The 27,149-nt window shown below is 35.2% G+C and overlaps 1 protein-coding gene across 4 annotated transcripts in view; it reads right to left on the bottom strand.

The window, feature by feature from the left end:
- Window positions 1-27,149, bottom strand: part of PDE4D (phosphodiesterase 4D, cAMP-specific) — a 650,481-nt gene that overhangs the window by 5,377 nt on the left and 617,955 nt on the right. For all 4 annotated transcript variants that reach the window (XM_004678289.2, XM_004678293.2, XM_004678292.2 and 1 more), the window contains 5 exons: window positions 11,232-11,325; window positions 9,760-9,932; window positions 9,121-9,219; window positions 8,149-8,313; window positions 6,874-6,973 (listed from right to left, as the gene is read on the bottom strand). In XM_004678289.2, coding sequence (XP_004678346.1) covers window positions 6,874-6,973; window positions 8,149-8,313; window positions 9,121-9,219; window positions 9,760-9,932; window positions 11,232-11,325 — 631 coding nt within the window. The remainder of the gene's footprint in view (window positions 1-6,873; window positions 6,974-8,148; window positions 8,314-9,120; window positions 9,220-9,759; window positions 9,933-11,231; window positions 11,326-27,149) is intronic.

Below are 27,149 nucleotides of genomic sequence, written 5' to 3'. Positions count from 1 at the left end.
GACAGACAAAGGTATTGAAGGCTATGGAGCCTTCAGAGAGAACAGGGATTACTTTGAGAACTCTGATCTGTGGCATATCCATGTAGGTAGATGGCCCTAGACCCTGGGCAAGTCTGCCATCGAAAGTGGTTAAGCCTTGTCAATTAAAGAGTCCAGACTGGCCAGAAAGACCATAAAACAATTCCACATGGAACAGGTGGTCTCTACTGCCTCTCCCATGTCTGGGGCTGTATGTTATATGAAAGGGATTTTAGGTGGTTATCCAATCAGTTAGCAGTGAAGCACCTGATAGTCATTAAACTTTCTATTCCTGTTTAGGATTGAGGCCTTAAGTCATACCCAAAAGGGAAGGCTGATTCTGTCACTCCTCTGTAAATTTATGCTAATGAATCTAATGAAAATTCAGGAATAATTAAAACTTAACTTTGTACTTTCAAATGCAGTAGTAGGGAGGGGGTTAATGGATTGTTCATATAACATTTCTGTTGAAATGTGTCATATCTTTAAGGTTCAGAACAGGTCATCTCTTCCATGAAGCCTTCCTTTTTACCATGGGCAGAATTGCTCACTTTCTGCCATAAACTCCTATCTACTGAGCACAATTCATTTGGCCTTAGTCACATTTCAGCTTATTTGTCCTGATCTCTGTCCAAATGTCAATAGTCCTTCTCAAGGACTTCACAACCCACTCAGAGACTTAAATCCTATATAAAATTAAGTTATATAGAACAACTGATGTTCTTGACTAATTTTTTAAAGGGAAGAACTTTTTTTTTAAGATTTATTAGTGAATACAGAACTGGGGTACAGGCTAGAGGTACAGGGGCAGTGAGAGGCTTCACCAGAGACAGAGAGGGGAGCAGAACAGGCCAACTGACAAAATACACTGCTGAGGGGAGCAGTGGGTGGGTCAGGAGAGGTCTGCTGTGCCATGTGGATCACCTCCGGGGCAGGACTGAACTCATGCTAAAGTGGCTTTAGCTTCTCAGTGCTGTGCTTTAACCCGCTGTGCCACCAGGGAGGGTGACCTATCTGATTTTTCCTGTGCACTTGTGAATAAAAAAATTCTCCTTGAGCCTGCCCTGGTGGCACAATGGGTTCAAGCACAGCATTATGAAGCTATTGCAGCTACTGCTACAAGAGTTCAACCCCTGGCCAGGGAGGTGACCCACATGGTGTGGCAGACCTCTCCTCCCCTCAGCAATATAGTTCGTCAATCTGCCTGTTCTGTTCCCCACTCTGTCTCTGGTGAATCCTCTCACCCCCACAGCTCTGGCCTTTACCCCAGTTCTGTGTGCATAAATAAATAAATCTTTAAAAAATTCTCCTTGACATAGGACACAGAAATAGTAGTTTTAATACCTAGTTGCTAAGTATAAAAGGATAAAAATTGTGTGGTTCATGTCTTCACTTATATACTCCCTAAGTTCTTAACCTGAATTATATTTGCACCGATCTTATGCCATCTGATGCCACATATATTCACAGAATTCAAGTTCACACACCCAGAATTCTTGTTTATCCATACATTGAACAATATATACAACAATATTTAGCACATAGTATATACAATATTTAGCATACAGTAGTCTGTCAATAATTTTCATTGAATAAAATAATGAGTTCCATACTAAGTATTTATTTCCATATAGTCAAATTTGAGAAAAATAAATTTCTCCTTATTTTGGAACATCTTAGACTTACATGGAAAAAAAAAACTATTCCACATACAATCCAAAAATAATAGCCATGTAAAGTTTATTTCCAAGTGATACCAGAGAAATAAAAAAGTGTATGCACTGGTTGTGAAAGTTGGCTCTAATATAATAAAGGTCTATGACCTTATTAACCAAAGGCCATATACTTTGAACATAAGGAAATCCTTCTTCCTAAAACATAAGCAACTTTGCTATAAGCATAAATTACTCACCTTCCAAATAAAATTTAATTCTATATTCAATTTAGTGTTTTTATTTCAGAAAATACTGTGAATTTAATTACATAATACCCTCCAACATATTATAATTAAAGTTTTACAAGCTCTTTATTTTTTATAAATTTATTTGCACTTATTGTCTTTGAAAAAGACCTGAGCAGCTTTCCTGACTGGAATTTCAATTTCTTTAAAACAGAATTCAGATTCTTTCATTCCTGATAAATCATTTGTAAAAGCTTAACATACTATTTCACGTAGAAATGATCTTTGTGTTTTCAAAACCTTAACAATTTTACAGTACTACAATGAATTACACTAGCAAATGCATGAATATCATAGCAAATGCAAATGCAGTATAAAAACACTGGCACTCTGGGCCCTCCCTGTTGCGCACGGATTAGGACGCAGCACTGCAAGCTGGCCAGCAGTCGCTTCAGTGCAAGTTCTATCCCTGCCCCGAGGAGATCCACATGGCGCCGCAGACCTCTCCTGACCCGCTCACTGCTCCCCTCTGTAGTGTACTTCATTGATCTGCCTGATCTGCTCCCCACTTTGTCTTTGGTGCAGCTTCTCACCACCCCTGCACCTCTGACCTGTATCCCAGTTCTGTATGAATAAATAAACCTTTAAAAGAAAAAAAGTGGCACTTTAATACAAATGGAATGATTTAATAGAAACTACTATCACAATGGGAAGGAAAGGTGTATCTGGACTGGGGTTCAGTCAAGTTAGCTTCGGTGCCCCCCTACCAAGGGACCATGCAAACTGTCTGTGCCCTTGGAGCGTCCTTAAAACAGGGACAGTGACTGTGGGTTTATAAATTTGAAGAACCAGAAGCTTTTAGAATCCTTTTCTGAAAGAGACATAGACTCAACTTTTGGGTTTGGACAAGCTGGCAACACCAGCTCTAAAGTAAGTGCTTATCTGAGCTGCTGATGCTTAGTCTATTCACAAAAGGAAGAGAAAAAATAAATTTAATGTCTGTAAAAGAAAGTTTACTGCAAAGTAAGAGTAACTGCCTGTTTTTGATAGAGTATCTCACAAAGCTATTTCCTAACAGTTCACCAGTTATTAGAGAGGTTGCTTTATATATACTATGAAGTTAAATGTTTCTGTGTTACTGCTACTAAGCTTCCTCTATATTATGAATTAAATGCTTGCATGACCTCTGGACAAAACCTAACCAAGGGAATAATTCTCTTTATGGCCTGCGGCTCTGTTTAATCCTGGGATAAGAGATGTCCCAGCAGATTCCTTTTCTCAGGCATAATAAACCTCATCATAACCCACCCTCGAGAAAATATTGGCAAAACAAAGATGCCCTGGGAACTGTGAACCTCCTTATGTTGCTGAGGTCTTACAGAAAGCAGAGTATCACATCACTGAGTAACAAAATATTTCCAGAAGTTTCAGTTATCCTTTCACTTCAGGCAGGTCATCAGCAAAATTACCTTAAACAGACACCATTAGCCACTGCCATCTTATTTAGAATTATTCTCTTTCTAGCTGTGGCTCTCACACTTTGGAGGACATCAGGCTCGCCTGTGGACTGTGTGGTTGTGATAGTTTGAATTGCGCACTGTGGGTACCCCGATGTCCACCAGAGTCTTCCAGGGCCAGCCTATGTCCTTTTAACCTTAGAGGGTCCACAAGAAAGAATAAAAGAGCTAGCTGGTCCTCATTTTCCTAAAAGAAGTTTTTGGAATACTTGGAAATAGTTACCTTATTATCAGTTGCTTAAATTTAGTTTCTAATCAACAAAAATTTTTATGCTAAATAGAACACACGATGTTACATATGACAAGGTGTAAAGAAAATATACCAGTTTGAACTTTGATTTAAAGGAAAAAATGCCTATCTTTCTTAAAGGCAAGTATTTAATTAAAACATCATTTTCAGACATATTTAAAAAGTTATACAATGAGGAGACATATTTAGATGTGTATAAGCATCAAAATAATCAGACCAGACTAACAAAAAGTGCTAGCATACTGTACAATGTGCCAGCCGACCTTCCTGCTCTTCCCAGAAAGGACATAGTCAATACATTGTAATCACTAATACAAGGCACACTCTTGTTACCGCATCTAATGAACATTAATATTTGTGTAATACCCAGTAATGCATTAAAAATTCCTGAAGTCACTCCATTATAGGATCTCATGAAATATTTGGAATATAAAATGTTACCCTATTTCATCCCATAAAATTAAGCTTATAAACTAAACTTTGGAAATGGAGTTGACTGGCCACGTGTCCCAGGAAATCCAAGAGTTTCCTAATCCTATATTCAAGCTAGTAACTACATTACATTTTGTTATATAGAGTCATCCAGAAGTTATTAAAAGGAAGAAAAACCTAAATAATCTTAAAGACTTTAATTAAATCTCTGAAAACAAGGCTACACTTTAATTCTCTCTTTAAATTTGACTGCAGCAATGTACAGGAAATGAATGGTGAATGCACAGATACTACGAAGGCTAGTTTGTTATGGAGCATAACAAGGCTAGGATCCACAAACTCCTGACAAAAAACAAAAGGCAGATTCTTATAAAATACAAGAAACAATGCTTTAAGGGATTATTTTTTTTCATATAAAAGTGCCTATATTATATTAACCCTCCTTGATGGAAGAGAACGTCATAATAGCATTACATTAAAATCATTTAGCAATTAATTTCAAGTATCAAAAAGATAGAATTCTGTAGAACTAAAGCCTTCTTGCAATGGCTTTGCTCAAGCACTACCTACAAATTCCCTGTGCAGTCCTCTGTTAAGATTGTCTACCATTCCTTTTATTACCAAACCCAATGATGACTTCTTAGTTAATGAAATACTATCAATGAGAATTTAATGATAGAAAAAATTTAATGATAAAATTAAAAAAGAACTATTAGGGCCCTCCCTGGTGGCACAGTGGATTAAAGCACAGTACTAAGAAGCTAAAGCCACTTTAGCAGGAGTTTGGTCCCTGCCTGCCCTGGAGGTGACCACATGGCACGGCAGACCTCTCCTGAGCCTCCCACTGCTCCCTTCAGCAGTGTACTTTGTCAATCAGCCTATTCTGCTTCCCAGTCTGTCTCTAGTGAATCATCTCATGACCCCTGCACCTCTGGCCTGTACCGTAGCTCTGTATGCATAAATAAATAAATGTTTAAAAATCTTCCATAAAAAAAACTATTAAATTAAATATGAAGTTCCTGTAGTTTAATCAGGAAATTTAAAAAGGAAAAACAATGGGTGGATCAGGTGGTGGAGCAGCCAGGAATAATTACAGTATGGGTAGATAATTAAATGACAACCTACATAAAGTGAGGATGGCTTAGGATTGATTCTGATGTTTTCTTTTTAATTTAAAACTATAGGGTAAATCTAACCAGATATTTCTGCAGAATTACACTTCTGACTGCCCTAGTCTGTTAACACGTACCTGGAAATATTTTGTTGTACTTCTCTAGAACTACGAGAATGTATATTTTCCAAATATCATACAACTCATGCAATTTAATCCTGATTTTCAGAACTAAATCATGTTATTATATGTTAAAATTAAAATGCATATTGTACTGACTGATATTCTGGTTTGACAGTTTGGATTCATGTCTGGTCTACAAAGTTAAAAGTGGATTTCAGATTGCATACTACATACACACACACACACTGCATAGTTGTAACTTAGCTTTGTATTGCATTATAGATCATTTACACTGTTCTTTGTTTACTCTTGGCATATTGTCCTGGGTTTATTGGTAAATGTTTCAGTTTCATGGGAAAAGTGAAAAACCAACTCATGTCAAACATCTGTCATCTTGAACAGTAATCAATAAAATTGCTAACTTGATGAAATGCTAACACTGCAATGCATTTAATTTTCCTGTTAAACTCAACATCTATTTGATATATGTGGTAAAGAGCATTAGAGAACAAAGACAGTGAATCTTAATTAGCTAAGGAATTGATAATGCTCTCAGAGACTGTTGTGAATTGCTGGCTGTTTCTTCTATATTTGCTATAGATGTAAACTTTTGGTTGTGCTGAGGTGAAGGGATGACTATACTCAGTTAAAAGCTGATATGTTACCATTTTCCCAGTAAGATTTATTTTTTTTTCAAGATTTATTTTTATTTATGCACAATGGAGCTGGGATGTAGGCCAGGGGTATGAGCTAGAGGGTGAGAAGATTCAGCAGAAACATAGTAGGAAGCAGGACCAGGAGGATCTACTGTAATACACTGCTGAGGGAAGCAGTGTCATGGTGAAATAGGAGATGTCTGCTGTACCATGTGGGTCAGCTACCTGGCTGGGATGAAACTCATAGTGCAGTGACTGTCCATAGCTTCATAGTGATGAGACTTTAACCCCTTGCCCCACCAGGGAGGCTCTTCCAGTAAGTTTTGTTGCTGTGCATTTTATCAAGGTGATAGATATGTTCTTAGCTATTATTTTAAGACCATCAATTTCCTTCAGACAATTAAGGAACTCAAATAGAAGAGTCAGCTAGTAATTCACAACAGTCTCTGAGTACATCAATGATCAATTCCTTAGCTAATTAAGATTCAGCATCTTTGTTCTCTAATGTTCTTTACCACATATATCAAACAGATGTTGAGTTTAACAGGAGAATTAAATGCATTACAGTGCTAGCATTTCATCAAGACTATTCACTTGTTACTACATAGGCCATTGTAAGGGTTAAGACTTAACTTAATATGAAAATGGGAGACGGTATCAACTGAAAGCTTACTTTAAACCAAACTGTCAAAACAACATGTGAAGTCAAACTGTCAACCGCTTATTTTATCTGTTGTGGCAAAATGGCCTTATGGCCAGTTAGCTATGCTGAAAAACACACAGGGCAAGGAATTTTCTGGTAATATAGCAGACACAAAAAATGAAAAAATAAAAAAAAATATTTTGTAAAAATAAACCACACTTACTTGTATTGATCAGAAATTGATTTGACACACCAGGATGATCTACATCATGTATTGCACTGGCAAAAATTGCTGCAAGAATCTCCAAATCTGTAAACACAGCCTAGAAGATCAGAAATACATATAACACTAGTACTCCATTGCAATAAGAAATAAATGTATACCTGTAAAACGAAGTAAAGCTATAAAAAATAGGAAATTACTTTCTAGAATCTGATGAAACTAAATGAAACTTCAAAATATATTACTATATAATATTATGTCAGGAAGGGAGTCTTGGATAATGAATTACTCAGAACTTTTTTAAGTCTAATTTTGGAAAAGAACATATCTGAATTTTTAAAATAACTCATAGTTAAACCTTTTCCATTGATTATTTTTAAAATACATATACAAAAGTATTACTGCAGATTCCTTTCTTTAAAAAAACCACTTATTTTAAAATTATTTTAGATGTTTAAGAATGTAATGATAATGTACATAAAATTTGGCATAAGCTATTCTTTTCTTTGCTTTAATTCAAACCAGGGCTTTTCAACCTTAACAGAACTCTTTCAGGTCAGATAATACTTGTTGTGAGAGGCTGTCGTGTATTGTAGGATTGTTAACAGAACCCCTGGCCTTTTCATCAAGATGCTAGTAGCATGTACCCCCACCGCTGTCCCCAGCTGTGATGGCCAAAAATGTCTCCACATTGTGCCAGTTAGTATAGGGGTAGAGGGGGCAGGAAAAAGGAGAAGTCAATTGAGAACCATTCATTCAAATGAGGAGGTATTAAACAATTATATAATGAAAATAATCTGAACTAAAAATTAAATTAGCAAAAGAGAATCTTTCAAACAATTAAGGAACTCAAGTTGCCTTAATGAACATTTAATAGAATAATTTCTTAGGGTTTGGTCAAATGAAAGATGTCTTTCTAATAAAGTCTATAAAAATTTAAATGTATTGACTATATTTGCAAATAATCTTCCTTTGAACTAGAAATGCAAAATTAGGAAGAGTGAACAAGCTAGATGTGCTTTATGAAATGTTCACCAGATAATTTTAAAGAAGCATCATCAGGAACAGATGAAATCTTAAATTACTGATAAACTTTCACAGACAAAATTCATCAGAAGATTCAACTGTGACATAATTACATTTTTTACCCTATAAATGCAACATACTTCCAAAGGAGCCAATTATTTTCTTCTGCATACACTCTTCAATATAAATGTTTACAAGACCTTTATCTGTGGCAAGTTATTGTTCTCAAGGTTTAGAAACCAGATTTACCTCCAAAGCAGGTGTAGATAACAGCACATGTGTAGACTGGACAACATCTGCAGCATGGATATTGTTGTGGTAGGCCACGTCTGCGTGGTAATGGTCTTCCAGGGTCATAAGGTATGTAATTAAGGTGTCTACTGGAATTTTAAATGTTTTTAATAAATCCCGTTCCTGTAGGAAAAGAAATCCTGTTCACACTCTGTTCTTATATAAAAGATGTCCCACAGTATGTATGTATTTAAAAAAAAATCAAATTCAGAGATGCCTAAGAATAACCAAGAAATGGGCCTCTTGCAACATCTAATGAGGAAAACCCTGGGAAGATCCAGGAACTTCAGGGACAAAATCAAGAGTGTAATAGTTCTGGAGAACAACAATGCTCGCCCCAAGATGAAGTAAGATGTCAGGGATGAGCTGCCAATTCTAAAAAGTGTGTGACCCATGATCAGGACGCTGGCTATCAAATTGAAGATCAACAATCTTTTTAGGGCTGGAGCTTTGTTCCAGACCCAGTATAGCTATAGCCTCAACGTCTCAGTTAAATGCTAATTCTGAACTGGAGAGCAAGCCTGAGAATTTCAAAATGATATGAAGGAAAAGAGCAGTACAGAAACTAGTGATTAAAGGAATTATAATCTAAAATGAAGCAACTGAGTGCTAATTCAGTTTTTAAACTTAGTACTTCCTTCTTATGGGAGTCAGGGTCATGTAGATGACTTTAAACTATGTTTTTAATGAATTCCTTCAATTTTCCTACGGCACATCTTTTTCTGAAGTGGAAAAAGTCAACACAATTGGTTTATTTGTGCTTTACCTACACTCCAACCTTTTGTATCCTTATTTGCCATTGGTAAAGGGATAAATAATAATAAAAAAAAAGAGTGCAAGAGAGTAATAAAAAAGATAAAGCTCATGCACCATACACATAGGTATTATGCCACCAAACAAAAGAAAGGTGATAGAACCTAGCCCTGTTACCTGAAAAATGGTGTGCATGATAACAGTCAACGGCCGGTTACCAGACAACTCTGCTATTCTGAAAACATGAAGACCCCATTTGTTCACATCTTCTAGCTCCTGGGTTTAAAAAACAGAAAGAAAAATTAGAAAGTGGAAATAGAACATAAAACAATGAGCCCTTCTTTATAAAATTATTCACTTTAATGAAAAGATTGTTTGATTTTAAAAAGGACTCATTTTAAAAGTAATGGAAGAGCCATGTAACTAACAAGCATATATTCACTGGAATATATGGGAAACTGAATAGCACGGCTTTATTTCAGACCTTTCACAATACAACACTTACATTCTTTGAGTATCAACTTCAAAGCACTTATTCAATAGTTAAAATCTATTCACAAAAACCTTAACTATTCTAACCCTCAAAAGATAGATTACTTAATGTTAACAAGATATTGATGCAAAGAATAAAGAACACATATACCAAGCCAAGTACTCTAGAATAAGCTTCATAAAATGTTTTCCCATCTCAAAAACACACACACACACACACAAAAAAACACCTCAATTAAACTTATCTATTTAAAAGAGGAAACATCAAGAAGAGGTATCACTGATCACTGATATTAATAATCATGATCCTTGAAGTCATCTTACCTTAGCGAGGACGTCTTCTTGTTCAGTTTTGACCCCAAACCTTGGGATGCTTGAATTAGTCAAACTGGAGCTGTGCATTAGCTTTTTCACCCCACTGATCTGAGACATCGGTCTTTTCTTTTTCTCCTTTTCCTTCTGAGTTGGTGAAGGAATTTCCACTTCATGTTGCTTATCTTAAGAAATTTAGAAAATATTCTACATTTACTATTAATTCTGACGGGGTTTATTTTTTATCAATTATAACATGTGTAACTAGACATGTTTTATTTGGTCATTACATATTCCAGAAAACATTTCCAACTGGAACTCCTTTTAGAGAAGATTTATAATTTATTGTGAACTTACTATACCTTCAAATACAAAATCAAACAAATGAATCCACTTCAAAATAACTAAAATCAGATGTACTTAGGGTTACTTATTTGATAGACTGTTGTAGTATTTTTGTGTTAAGACCTAACATGTAGTAGACTTGGAAAAAAGCAAAAATAGTGGTAGTTTCCACTGTTTTGAAATGGTAGAAATTTCATACACAAATTATTATTGAAACAGCAGAGTATGAATCTAATGCTTACTGAAATGAGTTATACGCAGGAATTCAAATAGCATATATGAATGACTTAGACTGTTTTGCTGTTTCATATTCCCTACAATATATAATGAGGTAAGGGCTTGAGGTAAGGGCTCCCTTAGGTAACACTAAGGTAACATGGGGAGCACAGAAAATCTTCACTAGTATCTCATAAGTAAATATCACATTCCCAAAAAGCTAATTATTGTTTTCAAATAAAAGGTATAAGATGTCTTAGTATATTCATTCACCATCTCAAGGCAGTGAGCCCTTCCACCTTGTTACACATAGCAGGGGTCCAACAAATGTACTTATTTGATATTACTGCAATTTTGTTTTGAAAGAAAATTCTAACTAAGGATTATGTTCAAGTTACTGAAGTTCAATATTGCAATTTCTTTCCCTGAATGGAGGATTGGGGTGATGTAGTCTCATACTCACAGCTATTATTATCAGCAAGTTTTTCTGTGGCAATTGCATTAAACCTGTCTCCTCAGTTTACCAGGCTTGATGCCCATTAAAACTATCAACAAAATGACTTCAGGGACCATTTCAAATGTATCATTAAAAAAAAAAAGTGGCTGGCATTTTTCCAGGAACTAGTTGAATGCATGCATGTATCTCTCTACAAAACACATTTTATAGTTTGATGATACTTTGGGGAAAATGGCAACATACAACTTTAATTAAGAGAACTGAAGTCCTGAATTAAGCTAAATGATAAAAAATGTAGCTTTGTCACCTTAAATTCTAAAGATTAGAGAGGTTAATCTTATTAATATGAATGAAAACAAAATTCTTAATAGTTTAGTTTCCAAGATGAGTTAGTATCCCATTCTACCTCCCAAAAATAAGCCTCAAAAAGAAAATTTAAAAATTGAATTTAAATTGGTATTCTCACCTAAGAATGTATTTGATATGTACTCTGATACTTGATTTCCAGACCGACTCATTTCAGAGAGATGAGTAAGCTCCCGATTAAGCATCCTTTTAAACTGAAAAATAAAACATATAAAAGGAAAATTTAAGTGAGATAACATAACACATAGAAAATATGCCAAAAGAAATTTAGATTGCCCTGACAATTTAGATCAGTGATATCTAACAGAATTTTCTTCAATGATGGAAAAACTCTATAATCTGTGCTGTCCATTACAGTAGCCTCTAGCTATAGGTGGTTACTATACTGGACAACATAGACTTAGAAACTTAAGGACACTAGTTAAAAAAGGGAATAAAAAAATTAAGGTTCATTGTTAGTCTTTAAAGAGGAAATTAATAAAACAACTAATAAGCACACCAAAGTGCCACCACACAAAACAGAGTCCATTTTAATAGTTAGTTTATTATTAGCAGAAATAAGTGTACTAGTCAGAGGTTAACCAAAATATGGTCTTTTTGAGTGGATCAAGATGTGGTATGTATACACAATGGAATACTATTAAGTGATCATAAAAGATAAACTTATGCCATTTGGAGCAACATGGATGGACCTGGAGGAAATTATTTTAAGCAAAATCAGTGGAAAAAAGACAAACATTGGATGATTTCACTAATATATGGAATATAAAGAAACCAGACAAAGGATTAGATAAAGCCACTCAAAAACTAGCTTGTGAAAGCTGACTGTGACTATATGATGACAGAACTGAAACAGTTAAATGAGGCCAGAAAGAGGGAAGGGCAGCACTAAGTGAGAAGAAGCACAATGGATTTTACAACTATGATAACAGCCCTAGAAGTGGGGGATCCCAATAAACAGTATAAACCAACACTACCTCAACAACAATAAAAATGTGGTCTTGGCCATCCCTGGTGGCGCAACAGCTTAGAATGCAGCACTGCAAGCCAACTGCAGCCGCCTCAGTGTGAGTTCGATCCCCCACCCCAGAGGTGACCCACATGACTCAGCAGACCTCTTCTGATCCGCCCGCTGATCCCCTCAGCAGTGTACTCCATCAGTTGGCCTGTTCTGCTCCCCACTGTCTCTAGTGAATCCTCTCACTGCCCCTGCACCTCTGGCTTGCACCCCAGTACTGTATGTATAAATAAAAATAAAAATCTTAAAAAAAAAAGAAAAGAAAATGTGGTCTTTTGCCCTAGTGATTTTTGTACTCTTCCAGAACTATAGAGAAATAAAATACCTGATGGATTTTAAAATTTTCCAAGTTAATAAGTGTAAGATTAATTTGTTCTCAGTATCCACAGATTTACCAATGTCCCCTTTCCCTAAGTCATGTAAATATAAATAGATCAATTTTAATACATTACTTCATCATCTCACAGTCTATTTTACTGAAGCCATGGTACCTATTTTATCCAAAGAAACACTGGAAGTGACCTACCACAACCACATGATATTACCAAAATCCAGAGTTCTCCAAGGAGTCATATTTTTCATTCATTAACTGTTTCTTACTGTGTTTTCCTTGAAATCCCATACTAGCCTTCTAATATACCTTAACATATCTTTTAACATAGGGAAGGAATACATGTCTCTACATAGAATAATTGATACTGGATAGTTAATTTAAAAGCCATATTTTACTGTAATGTTTAGTAGGTTTTAAAAAATTTAATTTCATAAAATGTTCTCATTTCAGTAGTGTGTTTATCATTTAGCAGTGCTTAAAAATTTAATTCTAATGCAGCATATAATTAAAATTAATATAAATTTAAAAAAATCTTGTTTCTTTGTATAATTCTAACTTAAAAAGCACTGACCAAGAGCAGTAAAAATATTTCAATACAGTGTTGGTATTAGAAATGCATATTTCTTGTATCTAACAGTGTACTGAAATAAGCAGTTTCCTATGGCCAAAACTGAAGAACTGGTTAAAATCAAAATGGAGTCTCTAGTTATAAGCTTACAGATGGAGAGTTTATTCTCCCAATACAAGAACATACAGTTCACTTTCTTTGTTCAAGTGTTTTATTAGTAATATCTCTGATTAAAAATAAAAATCTAGAAAATTAAAGAGAAAAAAATGGAAATCAAGTATATTTCCACTACTCAGAGAGAACCATCACTAATTAGCTATATTTCCTTCTACGCCAATTTTTACATTTGTATATATTTTTAAAACTGGTATGATGCAAGACAAAATATGAGATACAACTTGCTTTTCACTCAGCATTCTATTATTATGGTTCACTAGGGAAAATGAAATTGAGAGCTAAGAATATTCATGAAGACATATATATCAGAGTTCAAAAGACTTTCTGTTCATCTTTTATAAAGTTTTATTTTCTGAAGTAAAGTTAAAGAACATCAACTTATTAAATGAGTGAACACAAAATATTTTGCATTTAGCTGCACAGAGTAGTGTTCAACATTATTTGAGTTTTCTAGCTCTCAGTTTTTGGAGTTTTAAGTGATAGGTGATATTTATCACTGTAGGAAAAATAGGTGGAATATATGACTATAGTTAAAGTGCAGAAAGTACTATTTAAATATTTAGCTCATCCCAAAATATAATTTAGGACAGTATTATAAAGTACATGCTCACCATTTTCCAAAAATATAATGATAATGTCTTGTATATGCTCTGAAGGTAAATCAACCCTTTCTTAACTGAAATGAATTATTTTTTAAAAATCTACTTTTTAGGCAAAACACATTAAGAAATGAGTCAGTTAAGCATTTTGAACATATGTTTAATGTTATATATCTCTTTCACTTGAAATTGTTCAAGCAATGAGTTAAGTGTTATTGTTCAGATCTCCTTATCAGATGGGGCTGTAGGCAAGCTTCAGCCACTCCTAGCTTCTTGACAGCTTAGAAAGGAGCCTTGTGTTTGGAGGGAAGGGCACAATGATTAAAGTTAAAATAGGGATCCAGTTTTTCCACACAACTACCTTCTAACTTATAAGCAATCTGGAAAGAGTATGTTGCCATACACTCATGTAGAATTAAAAATTGCATGATACCTGTGGGTTAAACAAACTGCTGAATTTTGCTGGAAGAATATGAAAAATTAAGTGTAATTTTTCTTGTAGCTTGCTTAAATAATTCAGCAAAATAGCAATAGATAGGGCAAAAATGCCAGTGTAATGGCTTTTTTTTTTTTTTTAAAGACTGATAAATGACAGAATATACATTCTACTGATAGTGCTTGCACCATGTACAAATGTTGCCAAACTATTCTGCTTTTGTTCAGAACCCCAAGTGTGGGGTGGGGACACCCTAATGGCACACCTATCTCTCTCTCTACATGGTTTGTGATATAATCCAAGGAAGTCAATATTTTCTTTTAACACAATTAGAAGAGAGAATGTTTTAAGCAATCTCTTCTCTTCCCAAGGGAAAGGTTTAGAAGATTTCTGAAAGACAATTTTCATAGTCAATTAAATCATAACATGAGGACATTTTCTAAATAGAATTAAAATTGTCTTTTTTCTTTATATTATTGTTATAAAACTTTCAGACCAGAAACGCTAACCACAAAAAATGACCATCAGTGTTTTCTCAACTGGTACCTGATGCTACAATTAGGTTTTGGAGTGCACAGAGTAGGTAAGTTAAAGAACAATAAATTAAACCATCAGCTGTCATTTTTAAATGGAAATTTCTCCTTTTAAGATAACTACATATCATCATAGGATAATGATGTAAAATTACCATACAGGAAAAATTATTAGAAAGGTAATAAAAAATATTTTTCCTAGAACATTGTTACAGTTCTCAATGTACAAATCTAAAAGAAATAATACATGGAACTGGCTTTCAAAAGAATTGGTTGCAAAATATAGAACAGTTTAATTGAGCATTTAGATTATTTTCAAAATTGACCTCTAAATAGTTTTTATTGATGGGTTATTGTGATTGTTTTTTGGCCTCAATCATCTGAAATAATGCACAGAATCATTTGCTTCAACAAAGGAAAAAAGAGCAAGAATTCTAAGAGAATGTTTTCAAATCCTTTGTTCTCATTATGCATCAGAATGTCTATGTGCTGCATTTTAAAGCATACAGGAAAGTGAAATTTAGCTGACTTGAATACTGTATTTGCTTTTTTAAACTCCAGTTTTCTGATTTCTGTTTTACATCTAGCACTGTTGAGGAAACAAATAACACAATTAAAATATTTTAAAGTTTAACCTCTGTACTTGTGCATTAATGCCAATATACTACCAGGTACATTATATAGTTTCCTAATATATAATTAAGATGGTGGTAAGGTCAAGTTTAAGAAATGCTTACTCCCCCCCCCTTAATATTCTGCTAAAAATTATTTGAATATGCTGCACTATGATATACTGTTTGATAACAGCATTAAAAGACAAAATACTGAATTAGCTGTGTAGGAATATTTTTTAAAAATGTATGATAAATATATTTATTTTTCTTAAAGATCTTTTACAGTTTTAAAAACAATGGTTTCCAGCAAAATTTTTCTTTAAAAAAAGCATTTAGACTCTGATTCTTTCATAATTACAATGCAAATATGAAACCCTTCAAATATGAGTTGTCTAAAACCTAAGGGATGAATTCTATAGAAGTTAAGGAATTTTACAGGTAGAAAATAAACTTTTCATTTTAATAGTGTATCATTTAAAAAGTCAAGCAATGTCATTTGTAATGTCACCCAAGGCTATATATCCTAAGATAAAAAACATACACTCCTCATCAAGTTACAGTAATACAGATTTTTTTATTTCACAAATCAATTTTTATAAAGTTTAAGTGCTAAAACACCAACTAGAAGTCATACACCAACCAGCATAAGAACGTTGGTACAATAATTTATTTCCAGTGTGTTTATTTAATTTCCTTGACATTTAAAAGAACAGCTCAAATCTATTCCATATGACAGAAGGACCACTGCACACAAAAAGCTATTTTCGCATGCAAACTACACTATTAAAAGTCACAAAATTTCTCCCGAACTTGACCATTAAAATACATACTACTTTTACTTCTCTAGCTTATGTCTAAGAAATAAAAGATAGCTTACAAAGCTTAACTCCATTGTAATTTACTAAAACTATCAGTTATGTAATCTGGAGTTTTCAAAGGTTAAAAAAAAAATCTTACCTTTATGTAGCCCCAAGACACTGACAGTAAATAGTTTGCTTCAGGCATTTTTGATCGATTATACCAAATCGGAGACAGTAAGTTCTAAATAATATGTCTCTTCAAAACCTTGATACTTCACAATCTCCACAAGCCCCGGAGTGTGTAGGTTTTTAAGGAATTTTGGTAATTAAGTATATATAAGAAAGCCTCTCATTAGATCCCATCCAGTCGTTTTCCCATTTAATGCATGCCATTTGTGAAACTCCAGAATGGAAAATAATTCAACTATTTGGAATAAAGAAAATGCATGTGATAAAGAAGTATCTAAAGATCTAAGGGTCTGCATCTTTCTCTCCCTGAGCTCCAGGGCTTAATGAATAATGTATGTCAAGATGCTTAGCTGCAAGAAAGACTAGTTCTGTCAAAAGCTACCAAATAAGGAACTGCAGGGAAGCCGGGAAGAGTGACAAGAACCCCCTCCCATAAAAACCCAACTCTGCACCAATCGCACTCCAACGCCTGGTCTATGGGGGCTGGGGGTGTGGACTCAGCGCAGGCGGCCTCGTGATTGGTTGGCAAGGGTGAACGTCTGTGGAGAAGGTTTTCCTCCGCACCTCTGGTAAACGCCATTTAATAATGGTATTCCTACAGCTGAGGCTGCTGAAGGAAAAGATGAATGGGGTTTCCCTCTCTCGCTGTGATGAATAACGGCCATAAAACTCTTCAAAATTCATAGTTCATTCTTATGGAAGAATTGCCAATCCTTTTGGAGTCATTTCTATGAATTTTAATATTCCCTGACTTCTCTTCAAAATAAAAGCTGCTCTGAAAATGGAAATCAGACATTTTCATTGCCTCCCTCTCTCAAACCCCAAACAGGTGACAAAGATATAACCAAGTTCTTCCTCCAGCCAACATAAAAGTAGAGTCATGAAACACAACTAATGTCCAGAATTCAACTCCCTCACCTGTGAGGAAAGACTGCTCTCAGCTTCTTTGTTTCTATTGTTAAAAATGGCTGCACTTCATAACTTCAAAATCTAAGGGACAGTTTGACCATCCCTACCTGCGCAGTAGCTTCAGTATGAGTTTGATCCCCCGCCCCAGAGGTGATCCACAGGGCGCTGCAGACCTCTGCTGACCCGCCTGCTGCTCCCTTAAGCAGTGCATTTTGTCAATCTGCCTGTTCTGCCCCCAGCTCTCTCTCTGGTAAATCCTTAAATCCTCTCATGGCCCCTGCACCTCCGGCCTGTACCCCAGTTCTGAATGCATAAATAAATGAATCTTTTTAAAAAAGTAAATAAAAAAAATCTAAGAGACAGGAATGATTTATTATAAATCTGAGACTGAAAGAAAGCACCTGAAAGTTAATGTACTATGTATGGCACCCAAAGTTCTGTATACAGATTTCAGGACCAATATTTTGAGGATTTTCATGACTATACCAAGATAAGAAAGAGTTAAGAGTGGTTTTTAGGAATCCAGGATTGAGCTCAGGAACTGTCAGACCATTAACCAAGAGAGTTAAATAGGAATATAAATTTTTTGGAGAAAATGATCTTTCCTATTTGATTTAAAAGTTATTCTGTAACTTTTATACAAGGGGTTTTGTGGTTAAGAGATAACTTTTACTATAATGTCACCAAAACTTCCATCTATTCTACCTCGTCTCCATTCTCAAAGTTTGCACTGTCTCTGCTGGTCTATTGCTTGCTGTCATGGTTACTTTTCTCTGGCATCAGGTTTGTCTTAGTATGCTCTCAACAGAAATGGTCATGTAAAACTTGGCTTCTCAGAATTTTCCTTTGCTGCCAAAGTTCTCAGCTGCAGTTCACATCTATTGTGTTCATTTCCTAAATTCCTCTTAATCCTGTACAAGAGAAAGAATTTAAACCCCTAACTCCAACCTACCTCCCAGAATACTAATGTTCTCTTTTTTGATAGCCATGCATTCTTCTTAACATCTCTGAAGTGTTCAATACTACTCTCTCCATTCTCTCTCCATTTCCTGGACCCCAAACTTTTGCCTCCTTCTACTCAGCCTCTCACTTGAGATTTCTACAAAGGCCCATGCTCTTCAAAGACTATGCCTAACCTGAACTTCCGTACATTCCAAATATACTTAAGTAACCCCTGAATGCTGAGTCAAGCACTTAAAACTGCCAAATTTTATGCATGCATTCATTTTATATTTAAAGACATTCTTAACTCCTCCCAATTTAGTCAATGGGTCCTTTTTCCAACATCCCTGAGTGAAATCTGTGACTCTTCCTCACCATTCAGTGGATGTTTAATGTGAATCAATGGCTCTCAGGTGCTTCATATAAATCATCTGACTTCCTGAGTAACCCTAACATGTTTGCCTCTTCCTTTCCTCTTTTACTCAGTGTTACTAAATCCCACCAGTTAGAAAGTGCCTTTTCCTTTAATCTGTTCCTTTCCTTTAATCTGCTACTCTCATCATCTAAATCTAAAAACTTAAAGGCTGAGAGACATAGAACGTACCTCAGTATCAATCCCTTCAAGTGAAATCTAGAATGGGGAAATAATTTCCCCAAGTTGAAATTAAAAACATGGATTCCTAATTTAAATACTCTAGGGCAACAAATCATCTCACTTCTTTGGTGTGTCAGTTTCTCATCTATAAAATTGGTTACGGTGTAGGATGGTCTCCAAAAATGTCTGCTGTTGAGGCACACAGCATTATACATGCATCTCAGCTGGGATCTGTAACCAACAAGTGACGCTGTGTGACTGTAGAGGCTGTTCTAAGAAGTTCTGCAGCTTTCTCTGCAGAACTGGGTCCCATTAATGTACTCTGGGGATGCCTGAACCACAGCAGAAGAAAATTGGATTATTCTGAAACTGCCATTCTATTAGGAAGTTCAAGCTAACTTCATGAAGAGGCTTTAGGGATCATGACTAGTGGTGAGAGGAGGGGTGCAGTGATCACCCGTGAGTCTCCTGCTATGCCAGGCATCCCAACCTAGTAATTATACCTGAGAATGAAGAACCCATCTTAGACATTTAGCAGTGTCTAGATGACTGCAGCTCCAGTTATGGGCTGACTGCAACCATATGAGGGACTGAAACCAAGTGAGAAAGGTCTAACAAAGCCAGCTAACCCACAAAACAATGAGAAGTGACAATAAATTCATATTTTAAGCAACTCAGTTTGAGGTGATTTGTTGCTGCTATACATAATCAGAATAATTATGAGGCTTAAATGAAATGATAGACACAAAGCACTTAAAACAACATCTGGTACATGCTAACTATGAATAAGTATTCAGGTGATGATGATAATTATAACTATTCCATCGAAGTACCTATATCTTTTAACTCCCAGGCTTATTCTTTTTCCTTTTAAACATATGCTTCCTTTAAACTACATCACATCACTCTTTTTTAGTCCCCAAAACCTGTAATTGCTTCTTAGTACATCTTTGGCTGTTACTGTCCTAATCCATCCTGATCTCCACTTGTCTGGACAATTTCCTCAAATCCAGCCTCAGCCTGTCACTCCAAAGCTTATTACTTACAATGTGGCTTCACCTGCCCAATCACACCCAAATTCCTCTGTGAGCTCCAGCTGCCATTATCTGACCCTCACCCCCAACTCCAAGCCCATCTTCAGCTGCTCCTTACACTCTGCTTTATTCCCAAGCGGCTAGTATTCTCGCTGCCCCTGCAACACAGCAGACAATCCCCATCCTCTTTCCTTACTCAATTCACTGCTAGAATGTCCTCATCTACTACCTCACATATGTCAAGCTGATCTTGCAGATAAATGCTTATACTACTATATTAAAAAAAATTATGAATTAGTCAAAAACTTAGATTTCCCTATCCATTACTAGCTGGGTAATCCTAAGAAAGTTATTGAAATGTTCCATGCTTCAGTGCTTACTCTTCTGGTGGTTAATAATCCACCCCACAGGTAGTTGTGAGAATTAGTTAGTGCATATATGTTAACACTTAAAACACTGTGTTTGTTCTGGTTCCTCCGATATGGGAAATTGCTGTGAATACAATAGCAATGTGAACATGAAATCAAGACTGCTGAGATGGTCTTTTTCTAAAATGGTGAATGACTCTTGGAGAGGTTTCAGTTACAGCAAAGGACAATCCTCCCCTATTTATATTGTGACTTCTCACACAAAAAAAAATTAATATAGATTAAAGTCATATAAAATCTTTTATACATATATATGTATATATATATGTATGTATGTATATATATATAAAGAAGTTGTGTTGTAGGCTCAGATAATCCTTAATGAGCTTTCTGTCTACATGAACAGCTGCGGTGACTTTTGGAAGTATTGTGGGACATAGAGCAGCTCTCCTCTGGGGAAGCACTAGCCCACACTTCCAGGACAGCCAGCCTCACTGGGCCTGACCAAGAAATGCCAAAGGGCCCCAGGTGCCCTGAAATTTCGTGAATGTTCTCAAAAGTTGAGCAACAACTTTTCAGTTGTTCAAGTGGCTTGAACTTTGCTTTCTTAACCAGGGTAGGGAAGCATTAGGCCATCTGTTTTCCATATTTCCCAAAGGAGTAAACCATAGGCAGAAGACTGACTAATACAGACAAAGCAATAGTATTTTTTATATTGCCTGTAGGTGACCGGAAGGGTCATGGAGTTTCATCCTCAGCAAAACCATCTAATAGCATTTAAAATAAATTACACTGTCTTTTTAAATTATGCATAAATACATGTTCATGTGTTTATTCCCTTTAATATCCACTGTCACATTTCCCCTGCTGAATCTGGGGTGGTCTACAAATTTTTATTGAGCAAGTGCTGTGTGTGTCAGGCCCTCTGCTAGGGGTTAGACTTGTTTCAACTGTAAATCCTTAATCTCCAGCTGTATGGGAGATGATAATGACAGCAAGTTTTTGCATCTTTCTAGAGAATAATAAATCTTTTTTTAAGATTTCTGTTCCAAGTTTATTTCCATTTCTCTATTACGGGGGACAGACTCTAAGTTTTTTCTCTTGCTATAGCAATGGTAGCCTGCAGAGAGAAACTAGACAACCCAGAAAAGGCATTTGGAAGGGGCCACCGAGATGTAATCCTTATCATCACACTCCCTTTTGACAACTTTAATCAGGAAACTCTAAGTAAGCACCTACCGTATACTAAGAACATATATATAAATATATCATTAATCTTGCAACATCCTGCTAAGACAGATATCCCCATTTTTAGGCAAAACAAAAACAAAAACAGACACTCAAAAATATTCACTATTTTGCCCCACACATCACCACACTTCATAGGGCTGAGCTACAAACTTCCTTTAAGTATTTGCTCTTCATGGTGTATAAATACTTTGTCACAGAATTATGGATAGCTTGAAGCAAACACCAGGAATAAATGGTATGAATTTAGGAGTGGACCATTTATTATAAATCCTTAAGAGTCTAGAACAAAGACTATCATTGTGGTCAGATGTCTGGAGAGGGATAAATTGTCAACTAGTGTGATTGGGAAGATGGAGTCCACAGATAGGCAGCCCCTCATATGAGCAAGCCATAGATGCCCTCGCTCACAGGTGGCACTCAGTTCCCAACTGGCAAGCCACTGTTCTCAGGTCCCAAATGATTCATATGTCGATGTATACATGTACATTAGAGCAGAAAAAATATAATTTCCTCTAGTACTTTTTTTTTCCTGTCTTTTCTCTTTCTGAATTATTTTAGGACATTTTAGTATATTTAAAATTCTGCTGATGGAGTTGGGTCTTTGCTATATTAACACATGCTGGCATCACTGACTTTGCCAGAGAGATCAAAAGAGATAAGACATGTTTCTGAATAGGAAAATGAAGTAAACTAAGAAGAAACTTGGGCCCAAAAAGTAGCAGTTAACCAAAGGTCACAAAGTCAAGCAGCAGATCCAGGATTTGAACCCAGGAGGTCTGGTTTCAGAGTACTTTAAATTGAAAAATAATTAAAAAATTAAATAAATAAATCTCTTTTAAAAAAAATTAAACCTCAGGTACTGATCTGCATTTAGACCAGAGTCCACAAAGAAGAGGTCTTTTTACATAATAAATTTTAAGTTGTGCATCTTATCATTCTGCTTGAAACATTTAAGAAATATAATTTAAAGTATTAATTATTAGGTTTCTCAAAATAAAGGATTTTCTTGGCTTATAGCACTGTGTTTGGAGGGATTTATATTTCTGCACTATTTTATTCTATAACCAATCTATATTTAAAAATATTTTATACTTTTCTAGCTAGGATCAAAGTTTTAAGAGTTGTTCTAAATCAAGAAGCTACACTGTATGATGTGGACTCTTATATGGACAACATAATTCATCTTAACAGATGCAAATATATCCCTTAAGTGGCCTCTGATGAAGTCTGAGGCAAGGCTAAATTTCAGGTATTAAAAACAATTACTAAAGCATACCAGCATCTCTAAAATAAACTCAGTGTTTCTTTGCTTTCATATACCTTGAAAATATTTTGAGGCAGATTATAGTCTGGAATTAATTTATAACCTGTATTTTAAATAATATCTATTATTACACTATAAAAACTATACTTGATTAAGGCCAATGGTACCACATTTTAAACTCAACTAAATCTGAATACTTACTGCCCTCTAGTGATAATAAACCTCAATATGATTTAAGGAACAGTTCTATTCCTAAAGTCATCACATTTCAGAAAACAAAAACCTGTATTACAAATATTATGGAGATTTGAGGTTATGAGAAACTCCAGGCTGAATTTTAAAACTATATGTAATCATTTGAAGAAACTAAGAATCATTCTCTTATTAATCTGGCTTGAAATTTTTCACCAGAAATTATTTAAAATAGGAAACACCTATAGCATTTATTGAGCAAAGAAATTCTCATGTAAGAAACTTTATTTTTATTAAGAAATTCCTAAAGTAAGAGGAGAATGATGTAATGATAGCTCTTTTAAAATTTCTTTTCTATAAGGGCTAACGCTCATTAAATGTCAGCATCATATTCTATGATTGTTGTTGACTTAGCTAAAATGATGGACAGTAGAGAGTTTTCTATGTTCAGAAATAATTAAAAGAGCAAGCCAAAATCACCACCATCATCATCTCTACTAAAATTATTTTTCTCCTGAAGAATAACCAAGGCAATGAATAGAATACCAACCTCTCATGGATGAAGCCTTCACAAAAGGTGAAGGTTTATACTGACAAGTGACTTTCTCAAAAACAAAAAGGCAACCTCTGGACTGGGGAGCTCATACTGACACATCACATATATGACAAGGGGCTAATTTATAAAATAATATATATAAAGAACTGATAAAACACAACAAGGAAATGCCAAACAGACCAATCAAAAAAAAAAAAAAAAAAGGGCAAAAGGCCTATACAGACATTTCTTTAAGGGGCACACGAAATATAATATACAAGCATGTGAAAAATGCTCAATATCACTCATGTAAAGGAACTGCAAATAAAAGCCACAACGATTTCTCACTTTACTCCTGAGGATGGCCTAAATCAAAAAGACTGCAAACAAGAACTGCTAACAAGAAAGTGTAAAGAGAAACTCTCATCTACTGTTCAAGGTAATGTAATTTAATGTAACTTTTACAGAAAATGGTACGGGGATTCCTTAAAAAAAAAAAAAAGGAAATACCACAGCAAAATAGCACAGCAAATACCACTTGTATGTATTTACCCAAAGAATATGAAAACTCTGATATAAAAAAATTAATGTACTCCGACCTTCACAGGAGCATTATCACAATAGTCACGTGGAGGAACCAATGTAAGAATTCAATGACCGATGACTGATAGAAACTGGAATATATACTTAATGGAGTGCTGCTCAGTTACTATAAAAGATGTAACAGTACCTGTCTGGGATGAAATGCATGGATCTTGACATGATTATAATAAATGAAGTAAGTCAGAAAGTGAAAGACAGATACCTGATGGTTTCACTTATTTGTGGAATATAAACAGCCAAAGAAAACAGCAAAAATACTTCTTAGACTGTAAAAAATATACTGCTTACCAGAGATGATGGTGGGCAAGAAGGAGGTGGTAGAGGGAGGGCATAGGACACTGAAATGGTAGTTTTGGTGGAATGTGAGTGAATCATGGTCATATGTGGATGTGTGCAGCTGTATCCCCCAAATTATAGTTATGGAAACTAAGTCTTCTTGCACATTAATAGAATTTGAGAAAATAAAGTTACTCTATACATACAGAAAATTCACTTGAATTATTCTGCTAATCCCAATTACTCTGCTTATGAAGGCCATCATAAACTTCATGGTATGTTTTGTGGAAACATCTGAAGTAGAGACTATCTGCCTTCTAAAGCAGTGAGAAAACAGGCACCGTTTTAGAATCCTCGCTTTTTATGTGTACCAATTTTATTTGTTGTTTTTTAAAAAGGATTTATTGATTTATGCATACAGAACTGGGATACAGAATAGAGGTGCGGGGGAGGTGAGAATATTCACCAGAGACAGAGTACGGAGGAGAACAGGCAGATCGACAAAGTATACTGCTGAGGAGAGCAGCAGTCAAGACAGGAGAGGTCTGCAGTGCCATGTGGGTCACCTCTAGGACGAGGGATTGGACTCGCACTGAAATGGGTGCAGCTAGCTTGGAATGCTGCATCCTAACTCATTGTGCCACCAGGGAGGTCTCTTATTTGTGGAGCTTAAAGTAATTTTAACTTTAAAATTTTAAATTGTAATTTTAAAATTTAGGCTGTAATGTAAAGGAGAAAGGCTAGTCCTCTCAATGAATGGCACTTAAACAACAGGATATCCACTTAGAAAAAGAGGAACTTCAACCTTTACATTGAATTATCTACTCAAAATGAATTGTAAAATTAAATGTAAAAGCTAAAGATATAAAACTCCTAGAATATAGAAAATATTTGTGATTTTGGGTTAGGTAATGCTTTCTTTGATGCAAAAGCATGAGACATTAAAAAAAAAGATAGCTGGACTTCATCAAAATTTCTCTTTTGAAAAAAAAAAAAAACCTGATACGAAAATGGAACAAGCCATAAACTGAGATGAAATGATGTGCAAAATACTTATCTGATAAAAACTTGTATTCAGAATTTATAAAAAGTTCTTACAATTCGTAAAGGTCAATAAGCACATCAAAAGATGTGCAACATTATTAGTCACTGAAGAAAGGAAAGTGAAAAGCAAAATGTCATAGCACCACACACACTAGAAGAGTTTAAACGGAAAACAGAAAGGATACAAAATTCTGGCGAGAGTGCAGAGCAAATATAGCAAATGGTACACTCATATATTGCTGGTGGGAATGCAATAAAATTAATGAAGACACTGACCATATATAGTATCCAGCTATCCTACTACTAGTTATTTACTCAATGGAAATTGAAAAATATGTTCATACAAAGACCTATGTACAAATGTTTACAGAAATTCTATTCATTAACAGTTGAAACTGAAAACAGCTCAGATGTCAATCAACTAGTGAATGTATAAACACACTGTGGTACATAAGTAAAATGACATACAAGAAAGCAATAAAAAGAAACAATTAACACTTGCAACTAATTACTATATGGTAATAAACTACTAATATATGTGGTCTATTACTGAGTAAATCTCAAAAGCAGTATATAAAATGAAAAGGCAGGTAACAAAAGGCTATATACTGCATGGCGTTATTCATATGATATGCTGGAAAAGAAAACTAGTGGGATATAAGTTGTAACTGAGAGCAACAGTGGGAGAAAAGTGACTACATAAGAGCAAGAGGAAACTTTTTGAATGATGAAAATACTCTGTATCTAGATCACAGGGGTGGTTATCAAATTGTGTATATTTGTCAAAACACATTACACTATACCTAAAAAGAGGGCATTTTATTTTAAGTAAACTACACATCAAAAACTGAACTTGAAAAATTTTAGGTGAGGGGCCCTCCCTGGTGGTGCAGCAGGTTAAGACACAGCACTGTGAAGCTAGCCGCGCCACTTCAGTGAGAATTCAGTGGGAATTCGATCCTGTCCCTGAGGTGACCCACATGGTGCGGCAGACCTCTCCTGGCCCACCTGCTGCTCCGCTCACCAGTGTACTTTCTCTCCCCACTCTGTCTCTGGTGAATCCTCTCAACCTCCACACCTCTGGCCTGTACCCCAGTTCTGTATGTATAAATAAATCTTTAAACAGAATGTTGGTGATATTTATTTCAATCTCAAATTTGCTTAACTTTGCATAATGAGAAATGAAAAGCAAAAATCTCAGATATATACGGTAAATAACATTTTTACCCTTTCAGAGAGTCTACCATCATATCCTAGTACATTGTACATGTTTGTCTACAGTCTATATCAGCAACAAATAATACAAAATATGGCAAATGCCTAGTTATACAAAGCCTTCAGGCAACATAATAGTGGAATTATTCTCCTAAGTGCTAATATCATTTTTATTCCAATTCCCTGTAATGAAAAATTCCCCCAAACTCTAGGTATTTCCCTGCTTCCTCACAAAATATAAAATGACCTTAGTTAATGGTGATCCTGAGCCACCATACTGAATAGTCTACAAACCTTTATTATATTATTATATTATGTTAGGGCAGACTAAGCACTGTGTCTACTAGAGAGAAAAGTCCAGCAAAGTGGGAAGAGCTGCTTCTAGGAAATGGAATGATCCCACATCCATCCATCCATCCATCCATCCATCTATCTATCTATCTATCTATCTATCTATCTATCTATCTATCTATCTATCTATCTATCTATCTAATCTAATCTAATCAATCTATCTATCTATCT

Source organism: Condylura cristata, unplaced genomic scaffold (genome assembly GCF_000260355.1).
Source record: "Condylura cristata isolate star-nosed mole 26May11 unplaced genomic scaffold, ConCri1.0 scaffold00007, whole genome shotgun sequence".
NCBI lineage: Eukaryota > Metazoa > Chordata > Mammalia > Eulipotyphla > Talpidae > Condylura > Condylura cristata.
The sequence above is the reverse complement of the archived record's forward strand: the minus strand, read 5'-3'. Positions and strand labels throughout refer to the sequence as shown.